At 43.0% G+C, this 18,410-nt stretch overlaps 1 protein-coding gene across 3 annotated transcripts in view; it reads right to left on the reverse strand.

Annotated features, from left to right (window-relative positions):
• The window catches only part of RBKS (ribokinase), an 88,053-nt gene that overhangs the window by 57,584 nt on the left and 12,059 nt on the right, over positions 1–18,410 (reverse strand). For all 3 annotated transcript variants that reach the window (XM_037146622.2, XM_037146621.2, XM_053666965.1), the window contains exon 2: positions 8,039–8,171. In XM_037146622.2, the coding sequence (XP_037002517.2) occupies positions 8,039–8,171 (133 nt within the window). The remainder of the gene's footprint in view (positions 1–8,038; positions 8,172–18,410) is intronic.

The raw sequence follows: 18,410 nt of genomic DNA on the forward strand, positions 1-18,410 counted from the left end.
ACCACCACCATCAGACTGCTTCTCCTGGGGGAGAGGGCGGGGCTCCTGTAGCTGCCGTTCAACCTCATGAACTACTTTCATGCCCGCCCGGTTCTCCCCGATGCTTCAATCTTTCCTGTTGCTTCCAATTTTCAAACAGAAGAGCGTTTGATCATGGAAGCAAGCATGTGGGCACATTAAATTATTTAAAAAATGAGACTATTAATGTTATTATTCTAGCAAAAACATAACATCTCTTTAATGCTTTGGTGAAACTAATGCTTTTCAATGTAATATGTATCTGGTTACTTTCAGAACAGTATAGCCAAGTGGGAGGGCACCTCTGCCCAGGGAGTCGTTTTTAAGCTTTAAGTAGATCTAAATCACATATCGGAGTGTGGACGGAAAGCAATGGGGATCTGAGTCCTACTTAAAAGGATCCTTTTTCTTTCTGCGTTATCGAGTCGCACAGATGACATGTGCAACATGATACCAAAAGAATGCCATCTCCCCTACTTACCCCCCCTCAACACCTCTCACATATTCGTTTCTTCTTCTGGATTTATGTTTAAAAATGGTGCAAAAAGTGAACGCCTTCCAATCCCATTAGCTTACTTCTGGCTCAAATTTAAGCCTCTTCCCCAATAATTGGAAATTGATAACCAGATATCAGAGAAGAGGAACCTATGCTTTTGCTCCTCACAGCTTGTCATTCACAGCTTGTCATTCACAGCTTGTCATTCATAGCTTGCCATTGAGAGTGAGTGCAAGTGTCTTGAAAAATCACAGTGAATGGAAGCCCTTGACTGCTGAGGACTATTATAAAGGAACCTTCACAGGTATCTTTGGAGGCTTCCCTGTTTTCCTGGTCACACACTGGGATCAAGTTGATACGAAAGCTTTAAGTATTGTGGCCATGAGGCAAAATGCTGCATATGGGAGTGAAGAAAACCTGGAATCTAATTTCAGTTCTGCTATTATCGAGCTAATTAAAATTCGTTGCTGTATTTCATGGCAAACTGTTCCATCCGAGTGGAGCTGCAGGGTGGGACTGGTGTGAGTTCTCCCTGGCAGACAGGCGGCCAACAGGGCTCCACCTCAGCTGCTCACCAGTGTCTCCCGAGGAGCCTGTAAACACCTGAGGCCCAGGCTACAGCCCTGACTGATTCAACTGGACCCTCTGTGGGTGGGACCGAGGCACGCCCCCCAGGTGATTACAGCACATGCCCTCCCGAGAGGACCACTGGTTGCAGGATTAAAGCTGCAGGGGGGGGGTACCTGTAAAGGCTTGTCTGTGTGGATGAAATGAAGAGGGAGAGCAAAGGCCTGTCTGGTGTGAGGCTGGTAAGTCAACTAAGTGGGAGCCCGGAGAAGTGCGACCTACAGAAGCTGGTGGGGGCGAGCAGCCCACTGGGGTTCTACGTGGGGCTCAAGGTTCTGCGAGCCTGAAAGACGACTTTGGCTGTGCTTGGGGACTCTAATCTCATTCTGATGTGGCCCGGTCTTGCTCCCCTTGCTTCTCTTGCCTCTATCCTTCTAAAGCTTTTATTTGGCAGTATTCATTGGGTCTATGTTTTGTTTTTGTTTTAAGATTTTATTTATTTACCTTTAGAGGGGAAGGGAAGGAGAGAGGGAGAGAAACATCAATGTATGGTTGCCTTTGGTGTGTCCTCTGCTGGGAACTGGCCTGCAGGGAACCGGCCTGCTACCCAGACATGTGCCCTGACTGGGAATCGAACCACAATTGTGTGGTTCACAGGCCCGCGCTCAATGGGTCTGCGTTTTTTCAGAGTGTTCAGTGGCCGCACTGTCAGCTCAACATTAAGTCTGACTGTGCTGCAGCACTATATGAGCACCATAAATTCCTATCTCTCTCCTTGCCTTTACTTACGGGAACGTGGAAATCCTTTCCTCTCTCCTCCACTTAACTGAACCTCACCTGTTTTTCAAGCAACAGCTTAAGGCCTACTTTTCCTATTTACCCCTTGTTAATATTTTTATTTTCAGAACTCCTTCAGTATTCATAATGGGTACTATCTAATTAAGCATTTAATTGAATATCATCTCATATTGTTTGCCTAAACAATCTTCCTTAAATCTAGTCTTCCTAAAAGCTTACTGGAGACTCTAGCTTAGCATGCATTTATCTGTTCTTAAGCCTTATGCATTAAAGGCGTTTTCTGAGTATATGGTCATCTTAGTTCCCTGTCTGTTCATCTTCCTTGGGCCTATTTATCACTCATAAAAGCACACGACTACAGGCACCCGCACTGTGCTAGTCGTGGCTGCAGGAAGGTGTTGTCCAAGGTTTTGCCTCAGACAGCCCTCCTGAAGGCACTCCAGTGCTTGTTCGGTGGCAGCAGTGAAGTAGGTACTTCTGGGCAGAAAGATTCGGGGAAAACGGTGCCGTCTGAGGTAGCTGTGTGTGCCTGCTCCAGGCGAAAGAATCCAAGTCATCGGCAGCTGCAGACAACCACTCACACTTGAACTAAGGTGACTCACGGAACCCCTGATGCTCTTAGCGAAGTCCCAGGTTCAGCTCTATCCTGAGTATTGCAGAGTTGTCCTGTTTGTTGAATGGAACTTTCTGCAATGATGACATTTTCTATATTTCTGCTGTGCTACTTACAATGTATCGGTGTGATTGAGGAACTCAATTTTTAATTTAATTTGAACTACATTTAAATCTAAATAGCCACATGTAGCTAGTGGGTACTGTACTGGAGAGTGCAGCTGTTGAGAGGTGTGAATGAGGATCCTGGGAAACAAAAGGGCTGGGTTTCCTCCAGCTAATGGTCCTGAGGTGCTTCCACCACCCAGCCTGGGGGAAGGCTGTCTCTGCGCCCAGGGAGAGCCAGGCCGTGGCTTCCACAGTCCAGAATGCCCCCGGGGGGGTAACTTCAGTGAGCACTATCATATAAGCATCTAAATTTCAAAAGGGTTGAGGAATGGGCTGCTGGGATCCTTGAATGCCAGAAAACATCTAGTAATTCCACCCATCAACATATATTTGAGGTAAAGAGAACACAGAGGACCAAGATATCTTACGAGATGGAGTAAGATATTTAAGATATCTGGAATAAGATATCTTGAATATACTGCTAGAGATGGTATCACGTATATTAAGACAGGTTACAGATTTTCAAAGTTAGAATTACACGCAGATACAACTGACAGTGAAGCTATGCTGTGATTCAAGGCCGCCGTGACTCCCAGTGCCTGCGGGTCCAACGAACAGCAGGGCTAGGAGGCTAAGCTGCATTCGATGTCATGTAACGAAACCCAGCAGTTGCTTTCCCAAAAATCCTCACCCTAGGATATGTTTTTATTGATTTTAGAGAGAGAAGGAGTGGGAGAGAGACAGAGAGAAATATCGATGTGAAACAGAAACACCAATAGGCCACCTCCTGTATACACCCTGACCGGGGATCAAAACTGCAAATGCAGGTTAAGTGCCCTGACTGGGAATCGAACCCACAATGCTTTGGTGCCCTGGATGGTGCTCCCACCAACTGAGCCACCTAGACAGGGTGGCAGTTAGTTTTTTAAATAAATCCCTCATATTAACAATTTAACTTGTCATTTGTGGCTTTATCATAAAACAGGACAGAAAAATACATAAAATTCCAGTTGAAGCTTGCTGGTTGTTTAAATCCCCGATAAATGGGTATTTATCTTAGTAATAGCCTTTAACATATAAAGTTAATGTTACAATCACCATGTCGGGCCTGCTTATCTAAGAGTGGTGGTGGGTTTGTGATAACCCAATTATTGCTTCCATTCTTTCTATATGAGGCATTTTATTTTTGTCGCTAGGGTCATTTATTTGGACTTATAGCCCAGCATCCCAATCAAGAGTTTTAGCCAGTCATTTTTCAGCAGGGTCCAGGAAAGGAGAGATTTCACTTCATTATATTTTCCTTGGAAAGGCCAGGTGGCTAATTTCCGATCTTTGAAAATTAAGGTCTGAATGCATGATTAGTTGATCGTCCCAGAGTAATCTAACACAAAAACACAGAAGGTACCTTTGTCGTTAACATGATGGGCACTCTAATACATTGCTTTTCAAACTATCTGTGGTGAAGGCTTAGTTTTTTTTTTTTTCATTTTCAATCTATTTGCAGACTAATAATTTTGTAAAATATAGTAACAATGAAAACATTCATACAAAATACAAAGCCTAATTTATTAGTATTATATTCTACAGCTATAGAATAACTGTCAAATTGCTGTAAGCATTTGTTTACTCTTGATTTTTGCACTGCCTGGCGCGGTGAGGGCTGGGCCTGGCCCGAGGGCCGGTCTTTGCGGGCGCTGCTCTCACAGAACGCCCGCCACCTCCCCTCGGGACTTGGCACCTGGCTGCTCATACCAGGGGCTTCAGTCTCAACGTTTGAAGGGAGCATGGCCAGGGAATTTCTCGAAGGCCCTCCCAGTTTGCTGACTTCTGACCTGGGGCAGCTGGGCCTGGGCCTGTTCGTGGCTTCCTTCCAACCACACATGAGGCAGGGCCTCTGGGCTCATACTGGCCCATTGCCTGTTAGACTCTTTGTTTTACCAGGGTCCTCCCGAGCTGCCAGTTTCTGTCGTTTAGAAATACCTTCCTCCTCTCTAACATTAGGCTTCAGTGGACGGGAGGAGGAGGAGGCAACATTTACCAACCAAATCAGGCAAGTCCTATGAAAGGTGTCCTACTGTGGGCTCTTTGCCCTACCAAGGATTTTCTATATCTGCCTGGATTTTTAATCTCAGAATATCTCCAATTATCCTTGGACTACAGCCTTGGCCATGACTCAGTTAAAATTCTAACTACACGACTCTTAACTAGTTGAAATGTTTCATTATACATATTTCATCGTATGCATATTGATGGACTCTTGCTTAACAGTCCCTCGCCACAGTATCTTGACAAATATTTCTCCTTAGCTCAATATAAGATGTTTTGCATGTACCATCAAACAGTCTTACTCCTTCAGAGCTTGAGTTTTACTTGGTTGCAGGGCAGTGATAGGTAAATTAATGTTGCTAAGAAAAGTATAGAAAACTTTCTGGTTTTCTTTTTTGTTGTTCCATCTGTTCAATTTTATCTTCATTTATTTCATGATTTTGGTTTCTACTCAGAAATTTTCATCTCTAAAAAACTGCCATAAAGCAGTGTGGCTAATCTGCTTAATAAAAACGTATTTCACAATGGGAAGAAATATCATGATTAATGGATAACAATAACTATCACTATAAAAGAGGTTTTGTTTTTGTTAATATTCGTTAATATCAATAAAGTCTGAGAATATTATGCAATTTACTTAATGTTAAATAAATCACTATTTAAATGTCTCAGGCTAAGTGAGGTAAACCCCACGTAGGTTTTAGCTGACGCCACTGCTCTCTCACTCTCTCTGTGCAGATTCCCAGGCAGGCTCCACGGCGGCGGAACTAACACTAAATCAGGGGCGGGTCAGACATAAAGAACTTTCGAAACCACACAGGCACCAACACAAAGCATCATACACAGACCAGACTAAAACGCAAAGCACCTCGGCTTCACTCAGTCTCCTGGCGGGAACGCGCCCCCACGGGCCGCTCCCTGCCTCCTAGTCCTCTCCCATCCACTGCTATGGCTTCATGATTCATTTCCAAGTGCAGTTCCACAACTCAGATATTCCTAGTTTTCACTTCTCTCTCTGCCTCCAAGTCAACAGACCTAAAATAAAACAAATCTCAAAACCTTCGAGTTGGACGAGATCCTGGGGGACATCCAATTGTGGCTTTAATGGCTCAATGAATAGCTCTTGTGGAACTTCCAAGAGGGGGTTCTCTCGCCTCCCCTTTCCCAGCTCCAGCTCTGGGCACCTCCCCCCGCCCCAGGGCTACTCGCGGTGCCCTGCTTCCACTACCAGTTCCCCTCCAGGTTTTCCCTGCCAGGAAATGATGCCCTCTTTCCCGCTTCCAAGCCCTCTTAAGTCAGCACTATCTGATTAGTCCTGAAACTTTCCATTTCTAATCAAGTAGAAGATAGATGAGGCCTAACAGTTTAATTTATTTTTAATTATTTTTTAAATCCTCGCCCAAGGATGTTTATTGATTGTGTGTGTGTGAGAGAGAGAGAGAGACAGACAGAGAGACAGACAGACAGAGAAACATTGGTGTGAGGGACAAACATCTATTCCATACATGCCCTGACTGGGGATTGAACTTGCAGCTGACATACGTACCCTGACCAGGGATAAAACCCTCAATTTTTTTGGTGTAGGAGATGCCACTCCAAACAACTGAGCCACCAACGGCAGGCCTAACACTTTTTAAAATTATTTCTTTTTTTAAAAAGATTTTATTTATTTATTTTTAGAGAGAGAGAGAGAGGGGAAGGGAGGGAGAAAGAGAGGGAGAGAAACATCAACATGTGGTTGCCTCTCACATGCTCTGCACTGGAGACCTGGCCCGAAACCCAGGCATGTGCCGTGACTGGGAATCGAACCAGTGACCCTTTGGTTCACAGCCTGCGCTCAATCCACTGAGCACCACACCAGCCAGGGCGACACCTAACTTTTTGAATTGCTCTCTCTCCAAGCCCCATAATTCCTAGCACATAATAGATCATCGATAACAAATTCACAATTAAGTGATTGATCTTTTAAATATATAAAGAGCTCAACCTTAGCAAAGGAGGGTTTCTTACACTGAATCTTGTTCAGGAGATCTTTTTGACCAAATGGCCAGATAAGTATTATACCGTGTTAATCATAAATTAGAAATAAAGTTACAGTTCATTAGGAAATGAAGTGATAATTGTGTAGTTTATGGGTCATTTAGACTCCCGTGGAGCAGAAGTGCTGTATGCAACAGGAAGTGACATTTCAGAGAAATTTTGGTAAAATCCACCCAGTTGACAGCACACAGTTCATTCTTCTACATTTCTTATATATTTTTCTTATGCTCTACTGTGCAAAACCAGTCTAGCCGTCCTAAAATAAAGGAAGTATCTTTCCTGTTATACCAGTAATGGCAGCATCTTAAAATTTCATGAAAGATGCAGAAGTGGAACCTTTGGCAGCCAATTTTGTTTTATTTATTTTCAGATAATTTCAGTAGGTGGATGGAAATAGGATGCCGTGTTTGACATTTTGTTACATACCTGAAAACAAAACTCTGCCTAAAGATCAGTGATGTATAGTTCAGTAAGGCCCAGATTTCCTTCTGATCCAAGATAGAGCATTAGAGGAAAATGATTCAGAAAAAATTGCCAGTTATTTAGCCAAGTTTCCATAAGCTATGTTGCTGTAGTGAAACCTGCTAGAAACATAATGGCTTCCTGCTGTTTAGAAGCTGGACTAGAAAACCCATCAGAGTAGATTAATTCTCCTCTCTTCTCACACTCTAGTTATAAACTCAATTCAACTTCAGGGAACAGAGCATTAAGTTATTTGAAGACTGCTACTTCCCAGTGAAGTAGAAACTAATGAATAAAAAAGGAAGATTACTCTCTCCTATTTAAATATTTTAGAAACAATGAACTTCTAGAAGAAATAAACAGGTATTCAAACAAGTACATGCACACTCATGTTTACAGTAGCACTGTTCACGACAGCCAAAAGCTGGGGACAGCCCGTGTGTCCACCAGCAGACAGATGGATAACCCACTGGGCCGTACGTGACAGAGTGCTGTTCAGCCACAAAGGAGTGCGGTGCTGACACGTGCTACAAGGCTGACGGACCTTACAAACATCATGCTAAGTGAGAGGAACCAGACACAAAATGTCACATCCCATGATTCCATTTATAGGCAATCTTCAGAAATAGATTAAATCCATAGAGACAGGATGTGGATTGGTGGTTGCCAGGGGCTAAGGGGAGGGGGAGATGGGGAGAAGCTGCTTAATATAAGGCGTTATGTTCTGGAATGATGGAAATGTTCTGGTGGCTGTACAACACTGTAATTGTACTAAACATCACTGAATCATTCACTTTAAAATAGTTGAAAAAATAAAACCACTGAGCTCAAGCCTCCAAACCGTGTTCTTACAGTACCCCTGGGACACTCCCCGCTGTGCTTCACACTCACCTTGCACACCATGGACGCCTTTGCTCCGAGCCTGGCAGCTTGGACACACTGGTTGGCGCCTTTTCCTCCAAAGCCAATAAAGAACTTATGTCCATGGATAGTTTCTCCGGTTTTTGGCAATCGAGAAGTAAGACTACAGTAATTTAAAAGGAAACAGAAAAAAAAACACCCAACATTGGTAACTGCAATCAATTTAAGTTCTTCAGAAAAGAGACAGAGGGTTAGCGGAGGGAGCTCTAAGTGATCAGAGCTGGGAGCAGCAGCAGAAAAGGGAGCCTCTTCCTTCTGGGAACACTCAGTAGTTTGCGTCACTGCTGAGAACGCACCTGCCGGGCAGACCTGCTCTCTCCCCCACTGCCCTGCGCTACCGCAGCGCTACTCCAGGTGACAGGTCCTAGTGTCCGGGCGGCATCAGGTCGTTCATGGTGCCTGTGTTCAACCCTGGGGAACCCGCAGGGCGCAGTAACTCCACATCCCCCCTCTCAACGCCCAGCATGCAGCCTGTTCATAGCGGGGCTTAATAAACGGGGCCAAGATAACTTGTGTTTCTGTCCAGGTTTATCTGGTCACTTTGATACGAAGCAGGAAGGGTGGCAGGGGTCTGGCAAGCATGTCCAGGACCCAGGGAGGAGAGAGAAGTTGCAGTTCCAGGCAACAAAGAATCTTCTTTGCTTCCTGGAGGGTGGGCTGGGAGTGGGCTATTAGCTGATGGGTTCAGGTTTCCATCCTAACCCACCCTGTATAGGACCCATTTCATTCACTGACTAAAAAAAAAAAAAGCACCTGTTTTAAAAAATGAATTTGAAAGAGCTAAGTTTGGTTTTAAATTTTTACTGTGGAAAACCCCAAACATACAAAACTAGAGAAAAGAGTATACTGATTTCTCCTCCACCTGTCGCCCAGACTCATAGCCAGTCTTGTTTCCGTCTATACCTTCATTGGCTTCTCCAAGCACTGAGGGTTCTTACCGACAGGTTATTTATTACTGACATGTTACTGCCTAACGAAGACAGTATTAAATGAGGCCAAAAGTAAAAGGTGTGCTCCATGTATGATCCCCGCAACACCAAAGGTGGAAGATGTGAGGAGACAACACCTTTGGAGGACAGCAGACTTTCAGATGGAAAAGGGGTGCTGGGTGGAGGGTCCGGGGGCAGGAAGACTGGCCACACAGAAGTGGGCCAAGGGCCCGATGGGGCAGGAGGAGAGATGGGAAGTGTGACCAGAAAGGTTAATTAGCTTTAGGCAGAAAAGAAACGCTGAGAGAGATGGTAAGTCAACTGAGCACCTACTTTGTTTGGCATATTCGGAACTTACATTCATTTCCCACATAGGCTGTGATCCATCTGCAACCGGTGCCTTAGCACATTAGAGGAACGGAGCGGTGCTGGTTCCTGCAGGTCACTAACCGCCTGTGTGCAGTGGGATCCGTACAACTGGTGACAGGGACACTCGGCCGTGTCAATAAAGGCCAGGTTTGACCTGTGACCTCCTTCATGCAGTTCTAAGTCTCAGTAAATCGAGCTAAACGGCTCCATTCCCCAGCACCGCACTGTCAAATATGGTTGCTTGAGATTTGAGAGATTCATCAATAATTTGAAAACATCCCCTCCACTCCTCCCCTTTTTATTCTATTTTTAGCTCAGATTCTAAATGCATTTATAGTACTGATGAAAAAAATATACATCTACAAGGTTCACTTCTGAAAATGGTACTCAATCAAGAGAAAAATGGTTTTAATGTAATGTTATTATCCTGTCACTTAATTTAGCAATGACAAGTGATGATGAGATTTTGATTTGCATCAGAAATCTTAAACATTTTAGGATTCTGTTATGAACAGGCGATGATGAGTAATCTGCGTGGTTGAGTAACTATGTGAATTCTTGGCTTATTGATACAGCTACAAACAACATTCATAACGACTTTAAAAAGAAAAAATATCCAAGGTGGCTAAAAACAGTCCAAATAATTTAATTAGTAAGACTCGCTAAAGAAAGCTCTGACTTCCACCACATTTCCAGTACACTTAGATCTGGGTCACCACTCGCTGGTTTGAATCCAGTGTATTTCTGTCACCAGCTGAGGGAAAACGTATCACCACCTTATCACTGGGGTGTGGGGGACGAGTGAAATTGGGTGCAGTGCCTACGTGTTTGATGCGGGAGCAGAGGGCTGGGCTTAAAGAACGTGTATTAGTAACACAGGCACCGCACTGATTTAGCCACTACAGAAATTCCTCAGTCCTTTAGAATTCTGCTTTCTTTTTTCCCCCTTCTGCTTCTTTGCCCTACTCTTCCCTCTTTCTTCTCTCAGTTGTGGACTTCCCCTGCGTGAGGACAAGGACCGAGTCTGTCGTGTTCCCCACTTTACCGTTAGTGCTTGTCACTTAACATGGGGTCAACATTTGCTGGCGGAACAGGTCTTTATAAGCGTCCTCCCTAACCTCTCAAGGGCAGCATTGTTTGCCACCCCAAACATGACGGTAGGAGATCAGGGCCTGCCACCCTGAAATACGTTGCTCTGGCGCAATGATGATTTTGAGCTGTAGGCACTTGAGAAACAGCACAGAGTTTCTCTGTGCGCCCAATATCTTCCTAAAGGCGGATCCTCCAAAAGGAATCTGAGCGTCATCAGCCGCATCCCTGGGAGTTTCATCAACCAGGGAAGACTGACGCTGCTGCAGGAGAGGAGACCCGAAGTCGACACCCCACTGAGACACACCTGGTCACAAACCACCAGACCTGCATTGCAATTCGCCTTTCCCAAAAGTCACTGACTGTCCCCTAATAGGCCCACTTCCCCTTTCCCTATTAAGATGGAATTTAATCCTGAATTTAAAGTCACCTTGAGGAGTAACCCATTTTTTCCTAGGCTTCTCCCATGTATACCCGAGGGATACATGTTAATAGACTTTTCTTTGCTTTTCTCTTAGGGGTCTCAGTCAAAGAACTCAGAAGGGTAGAGGGAAAATTATTTTCTTCTCCATCTCTTTTCCATGCCTCCTTTGCGTAGTCTCCATTTTTCTGGACTGAGGCTGGGGAAGTGTTGATGGCGGGAAGGAGGCGCAGACGGGCAGGGATGGCTGTTCCATCGTCCGGCAGTACCATTCCGTGTTTTGCCGGACTGTGCCCACTGCATCCCCAAGTGCGCGCACTCCTCCTCTGTCGGCAAGAGCTCCACTGGAACTCACACTACCGTTCCTTCACCAGTGCACCGACTCAGCAAGTGTCAAGTCAGTGCTTTCCGCCGAGCCTCCTATGGGGCAAAATCGACTTGCTGACAATGGGTAAAACCAACCACAATGCGAGTAACACATGAATTAAAAAAGAAAAACCTGTCAGAAGAGATCAGTATTTCCGACTCATGTTTTTTAAAAGGAAAAGGTATATGAGGTCTGTCCAGAAGGTATCCAGCCATGTATTATGAAAAATAGAAACATTTATTGAACAAGATACAAGAAACATTGTACACAGGATAACGATGCCTCAGTTCCCTTCAAACAGGCACCCTGGGACCTCACACAGTTCTAATCGTCATCAGCTGCCCCATTGTATTTTCCTGAATCTCATCAATGGTCTGAATAGTTTCTGTGGAGGAACAGTCAAGCTTAAAGCAAAATTTGAGGCAGATTCGTTGCTCTACTTGCTCATTCATTTTGAATGTAATGACCACACAGTACACATGCTCACTCAAAGGCATCTACCTTCCCCACTGACTAGTACAGTGAAGTCATCATTGTTCATGCTTGTGCTTTCCAGTCCACTCTCCTTGGCTGCCAGTTACATAGATGTCTTGCAAACCATTCTTGTTATATTAACAATGGCTGGACCTTTTCCCGACAGACCTTGTATGTGTGCGTTCTCAGATTATATGTAAATTCATAGACAACAAAATGTTATGACAAGTGTCCATGAGAAGGTGGGAGTGGGGAGCAGAAATTCATGTTTTACTTCATATACTTATGCACGGAAGTACATGCAACAATAGAGTTGTGTGTGATGGGAGACCACATGTTACTACTTCTGTCCTCCCTGCATCTTTTTCCAGTCACTGGTTCTTCCCGGGCTCCCGCTGGCTTCCTGCAGGTGCAGCCTAACAGCGCCTTGCCTGATGCCACTCTCTTTCCCCTCCCGGGTTTCTGTTTCTTTGCTATGGTTCTTCAGGCCGTCCTGCAGGATTGAGCGATCAGTTGCCCGTACAGGTGGCCAACCCGAACATCTTCGTATGGGTGCCTCCCGCTCCTCTGCTTCACTGTCCCTGTCCCTTGCTCTTGCTCCCTGGATTGGAGTCCTGAATAGAGTGTGCACTTAAGTCTTTGTCTCATACTCTGCTTTCTGTTAGACCCACACTAAGGCAGTTTCTTCCTTATGTATTTTTTTAATAAAAGTAAATGGAGAGTGGAAAATGGAGTGGAGAGCAATGAGAAAGTTAGTCACAAACAGGTAGAAGCATTTCCCAATTATAAATCCTAATTTACTTTAAATTAGGCTTTCCTATCTTTTTTTCTCTAATGAAATCACGAAATTAAGGTCCAGTTCGAGGACTGGCATGAAGCGCCATCCCCGGATGAAAGCATTACTGTGACTTGTCCTAATTCAAATAGGAGGTTTAGCAAGGTGCCGAAGACTGACGGATTAAAGTGCTCAAAGGAAAAAAGGAAGGCGCTACTGGTAGAAATACCATGCTGTTGCGTTTAAAAATTTTAAATAGTGTACATTTCCGAATGAGGGCAAAAACCCAGAGAAAATCAGTCATAAGAAATATATTTGAATTTAAGACATAGTCAAAGCTTGAAAACGGTCACAACATTTTTAAGTTGGACAGCAGGAAACACCACCACTTGCTCAGGGATGGCCCCACAGTCTCCTGGGCCACGAGGGCAGGAGGTGAGGGCCTCTCGATGTGAGGGCCTGGCTGTGTGAGGCAGGAGGCCTGAGCCATTTTCTGATTGTATTGCCTTTGACAGCTTTTCCCTCTTTGAACCAGCTTCTTCTCTTACAAAACAGGTTTAATAATACTTGTCAACTCCTTAAATGCCTGGGTTTTGTGCTCTGAGTTATTTCACTGACAGGTGTTAGCAGAACAACTTATCATTGCTTTCAACTTCTTGACAATGATGTGCTTGTTACAGATTCCCAGAGATGATTCATAGCAACGGAAGGAATGACCTGGTGAAACAGTGGTGAGAAGGGTTTCGAACGAAAAGGTCATACTACTACTGGCTCCAGCCCAAAGTCAAGGACTATGCTGCCCTTTGTCTTTTGCATTGCATGCTTTCTTCTAGCTGTGAGCTTCTGACACACTGTACAACTAAAATAAGGATTGTACTATTAGTTATGACCCAATTAAAATTCATCACACTCATTTAGTATTCCTCCTGCCTGTGCTCTTCACCCATATCTGTTCTTCTCGCATTTGTATGTCACATTTACAAGGATGATAGTAATTTCCAACCAAGTTAGTATTTATTGCTGCCTCTGTACAAAGAACTTAGCCTCCCAACTAACTTCATTCTGGGCTTCCTAACCCAGATTTATTCAAGGAAATGAAACATGAATTATGCTGGAAACAGTTCTTAACTGAGTTTGATGTCTAGCTCATCTTTTCCTAGCTAACATAACAAGTCTATGGCTAAAGAGTCACTCTGAAGACATAGCTACTCTTGAATTTGTAGAACAGAAAAACAATACTCTAGCCAGAGGGGGCCAGCCTTTCAGAGTGTCATATCCTTGACTTTTATTTATCTAAATTTTGCTTATGTGTGAATAACTGTGCTAGGCTCCAGGAGAGCCAATAACATGAGTATGTTATGGTCTTCTCCCATGACTTACTTCATTCACATCTCTGCTCAAATGTTACCTCCTCGGGCCTTCCCAGCCACCTTATAGGAGATAACCCCCTATTTTAATTTCTGTTAAGCATTCATTCATTCATTCATTCTGGCCAGAAACACTAGGTTTCTGGATCACAGACAGCCTTTTAATTGCTCATAGTTACATTAGTTCTCTATGTTCCAATCGTGCCAGGTGACATGATGAGAGAAACTTCAAAATAATAAAGTTTTGGAATTTATATAGGACAGCTGACAGCTGCTGCTCCTCCTTCCCTCTGGGGTGGGGACTGGGAAGGTGAGGAAGGAGGGAAGGGGGAAGGGGGAAGGGGGAAGGGGGAAGGGGGAAGGGGGAAGGGGGAAGGGGGAAGGGGGAAGACCTACTGACCTTCGCTTTGTAATACAAATAAACCCTCCTGGGGAGAGGAGGGGTAGGTCTCTAGGTTTACAATCCTAGAATGTAAATCAATGTGTTTGGAGGAGAAGTCCAATCTCTCTAGAGGTCTCCAACTTCGGAGTCTGTCATTCAAACATTCTTTAATCCAGGTGCTAGCAATCTGTGCTCAGAAAGTCCTACCACGCAGAAATGGGAGAGCATTCATGGAGCTTTGCTTGCCAACATCTTTCTTCACAGCAATCCCTCTATCCAACATTACAATATTCACTTCTTTCCTCTTTCCCTAGTTGCTTTTGGATAACTGTATTTCATCTTCACTTTGGTGTGTTATTAACTGTATCACTTTTTTGTATTTTTTAGAAGTAATTGATTAAGGGTTTACTATATACATCTTTAACTTAATCAGGTTATTTTCAAACATGCCACTTTACCTATAAAAGTAATTTATTTTACAACTGCATTCTTCCAACTCCCCTTCCTGACCTTTGCGCTATTATTGTCATGCATTCTACTCCTGCATGATGTAAACCATACGATATGGTGTTATTGTTATTTAAACTGTCACTGCCTTTGTGCATTTTTTAATCTTTACCTGAGGGGATATGTATGTATGTGTGTGTGTGTAGTATATATATATATATATATATATATATATATATATATATATATGTATTAGTGTGTGTGTGAGTGCTTGTGTGTGTGTTCACTTGAGAGAGAGACAGCAAGCAAGAGAGAAACATCGACTGGTTGCCTCTCACACATGCCCCGTGACCAGGGATCACATCCACTAACTTTTGGAGTACAGGATGACTCTCCAATCTACTGAGCCACCCGGTGAGGGCATCAGCTGCCTTTTAAAGAAATTAAGAAAAAAAGTCTTTGTATTCACCCATGTATTTCCCATTTCTGGGGCTCTTCATGCCTTTGGGTGGATCCGAGTTTCCACCTGGTGTCCTTGTGGTCCCACCTACGGAACTTCCTTCAGTGTTTACTGTTGTGCAGGTGTCTGGTGATAAGTTCTTTCACCTTTTGTTTCTCTATTTCCCCTTCATTTTTGAAGGATATAAAATTCTATGTTGATAGTTTATGTTTCAAGTACTTTAAAGATTTAATTTTTTCTGGCTTGCATTGTTTCTGATGAGAAGTCTGTAATAAATCTTCATTCCCCTATATGTAATGTGTATTCTTTTCCTCTGGATGATTATAAGTTCCTACTTATAACTGGTTTTCAGAAACTTGACTACCATGTACTTTGATGTGCTTTTTTTTTTAATGCTTATCCTGAGTGGGGCTCATTGAAGTTCTTAGATGTAGACATTTAGTTTTCATAACATTTGAAAAATTTCCTATTATTTCTTCAAATTTTGTCTTTCCTACTCTTTTCTTCTTAGACTCCAGTTACACATATGGTAGACCACTGTGTATCCTGCTCAGTCATTTTTCCCTCTGTGCTTCAATTTAGATAATTCCTGTCTTCAACCACAATGATCCTGTCTTCTGTAGTGTCTACTGACAAATACATCAAGTGAATCTTTCATTTCAGATACTGTATTTTTCATTTCTTAAACCTCTATTTGGTTCTTTTTACATCTTCCACTTTTCTCCTTCCTATATTCATGGTTTTCTTCTGGGATCTCTACCAAATGCTCCAAATGTCTCTGGCTGGTTAGAACCCAGCACCTCCCATTCCAGTAGGATTTCCAAGGAATGTTCAGCCTAGAACTCCCAAGTAGTTGCTCAGCTTCGTGGAGTTTCTCTCCATGTGCTTCCATTTAGTATTTAGTAACAGACTTAAGGGGACTTCTTTGCAGATTTCTGGACCTTTCCCTGAGTAGCTCCTTCCTCTCCAGTACACGTGCCCATAAATTCTGGCCTCCTCAGTCTCCATGAGCTACACAGGCAGTTTTCTCCCCTCACTGATATTGCCATGATTTCCTTGCGTTCTTCCTCTCTGGGCCACAGTCAGTAACATGCCTCCAAGAATCACCTGACTTGTTTCCTTTCTCTTCTGGATAACACATCTGTTGTTCAACATCTGACAGAGCTGCTTCATGTATTTTATTTCATGTATGTCCCGTTTTTTAGTTGTTTATGGTGGGAAGGTAGTTCTGGTACTAGTTAGTTACTCTGGTGTGGTCAGCAGTAAAGTTTTTTAAATGAATGGTCTACCAGGGATGTCCAACCCATGGCCGTGGCCCACAGGCAGCCTAGGATGGCTCTGGATGTGGCCCATTGCAAAGTCGTAAATTTACTTAAAACACTATGAGATTTTTGTTTGTTTTTACTGGTGTTTGTATATTTAATGTGTGGCTCAAGACAGCTCTTCTTCTTCTAGTGTGGCCCAGAGACACCAAAAGGCTGGACATCCCGGGCTACTTTAAAGGACACTTATTTAGATAGTTGGGGTGACATATGCCTATGGACACGGTAAATCATATGATACAGTGAGAGCAGGGTAAAACGTGCAGCGTTCGACTGCAGCCCAAGGAGAAGAGTAAGCCAGTTATTAAACAAGAATATGGTCAGACTACGGGGACAAAATAGCCACATCTTTCTTCCTCCTTAATATGTGGGGTGGAGGCCTGAGAACAGAAGGTGCCAAGGAGAGGCATAAATGTCAAAATATTAAAGGGATATTTAAAAATGAAAATATCATCTAATGTCAACTAATTTCTGAATAATTGTATTTATGTATATGTGTGTGTATATGTATATCCTTATGCCCAGCTGAGAAAAATCCCAAGAAAGGATAGAGACTTGCACAGCGGGGTACAGAATGAGCTAATTTCAGAACTAGAAGCTGTGATAGGAGAGGGAAGAAGAAATATGTGTGTATATATATATATGTACATGGGGGTTTAGGGAGAAAGGATCGGCATATAAGGTGTGTGGGGAAATCAGGATGCAGAAATATAGAGCAGATAGGGAAACGGTGAGAATAAAGCGTTTATCAAAGTTGCCAGTGAAAACCTTAATTCACTGAAGACAAGCGAAGTATGAAGTGATAAATAACTACAAAATCGATATTTCATTTTCTATTTTGACAATTAATTTAGTAATTTTAAAATTCCAAAATGACTTCTGGCACCATGCTGTAATTATCTAGGCTACTTCTTCCTGCCATCTGCTGGTGTAGGTTAAAGAAATACAAATGGAACTGATTTTATCCTAAGCAAATATAATTAGAGGGATAAATCAGCATACAAAAATGTATTCTGGAACCAATTATTATAAGTTTTAATTTACTATTTTTGGTTTTTGGGGCTTATGCTTCTTTTGCATTCCCATCATCGTGAATAATCAAGAACCAATTTATCTGAGCTTTACAATACATTTGTAAGATGCGTTAGCATGGGCCTTATCATCTCTATTTTAGGGAGAAAGTGAGAATTTAAAACAGTAGTGGCTTACCAAAATGCACGTTGGCTGTTAGGTGGTTGAGCCTAATTTTAATTCAGCTCTCAGGATTCCATGGCTAGAGTCTTTAAACCATGCTATGCTACTTTCTGACAGTCAGCTTTCTCTCAATTTTTTAATGAGAACTTTTAAAGATTTACCTCCCTAGCAACTTTCAAATATGCAATACAGTATTATTAACTATAGTATTCCTGCTGTATAATACATCCCCATGACATTTATTCTATAACTGGAAGTTATAAAATAGTACCTTTTGACCTCCTTTTACCTATTTCGCCCACACTCCCACCACCTGTCTCTGGCAACTACTAATCTGTTCTCTGTCTGACTTATTCCATGGAGCATAATGCCCACAGGGTCCATCCATATTGTTGCAAATGGCAAGATATCCTTCTCTTTTATGGCTAAATAATACTCCATTATGTATGTGTATCACATTTTCTTTGTCTGTCTGTCCGACCGTCCACCCATCCATCCACCCACCCGATGAACACTTAGGTTATTTCCGTATCTTGCTTACTGAAACTAATACTGCCATGAACATAGGGCTGAATATCTTTTTTAGTTAATGTTTTTGTTTTCTTTGGATAAATACCCAGAGAGGCACTGTTAGAGCATTTGGTAGTTCTTTTAATTTTTTGAGGAAACGCCAGTGTTTTCCATAGTGGCTATGCCAATTTTCCATATTTTTAGGACCATAAGACGCACCCCCCCAAAAAAAATTT

Source organism: Artibeus jamaicensis, unplaced genomic scaffold (assembly GCF_021234435.1).
Source record: "Artibeus jamaicensis isolate MK-2021 breed Jamaican fruit bat unplaced genomic scaffold, CSHL_Jam_final contig_465, whole genome shotgun sequence".
Lineage (NCBI taxonomy): Eukaryota > Metazoa > Chordata > Mammalia > Chiroptera > Phyllostomidae > Artibeus > Artibeus jamaicensis.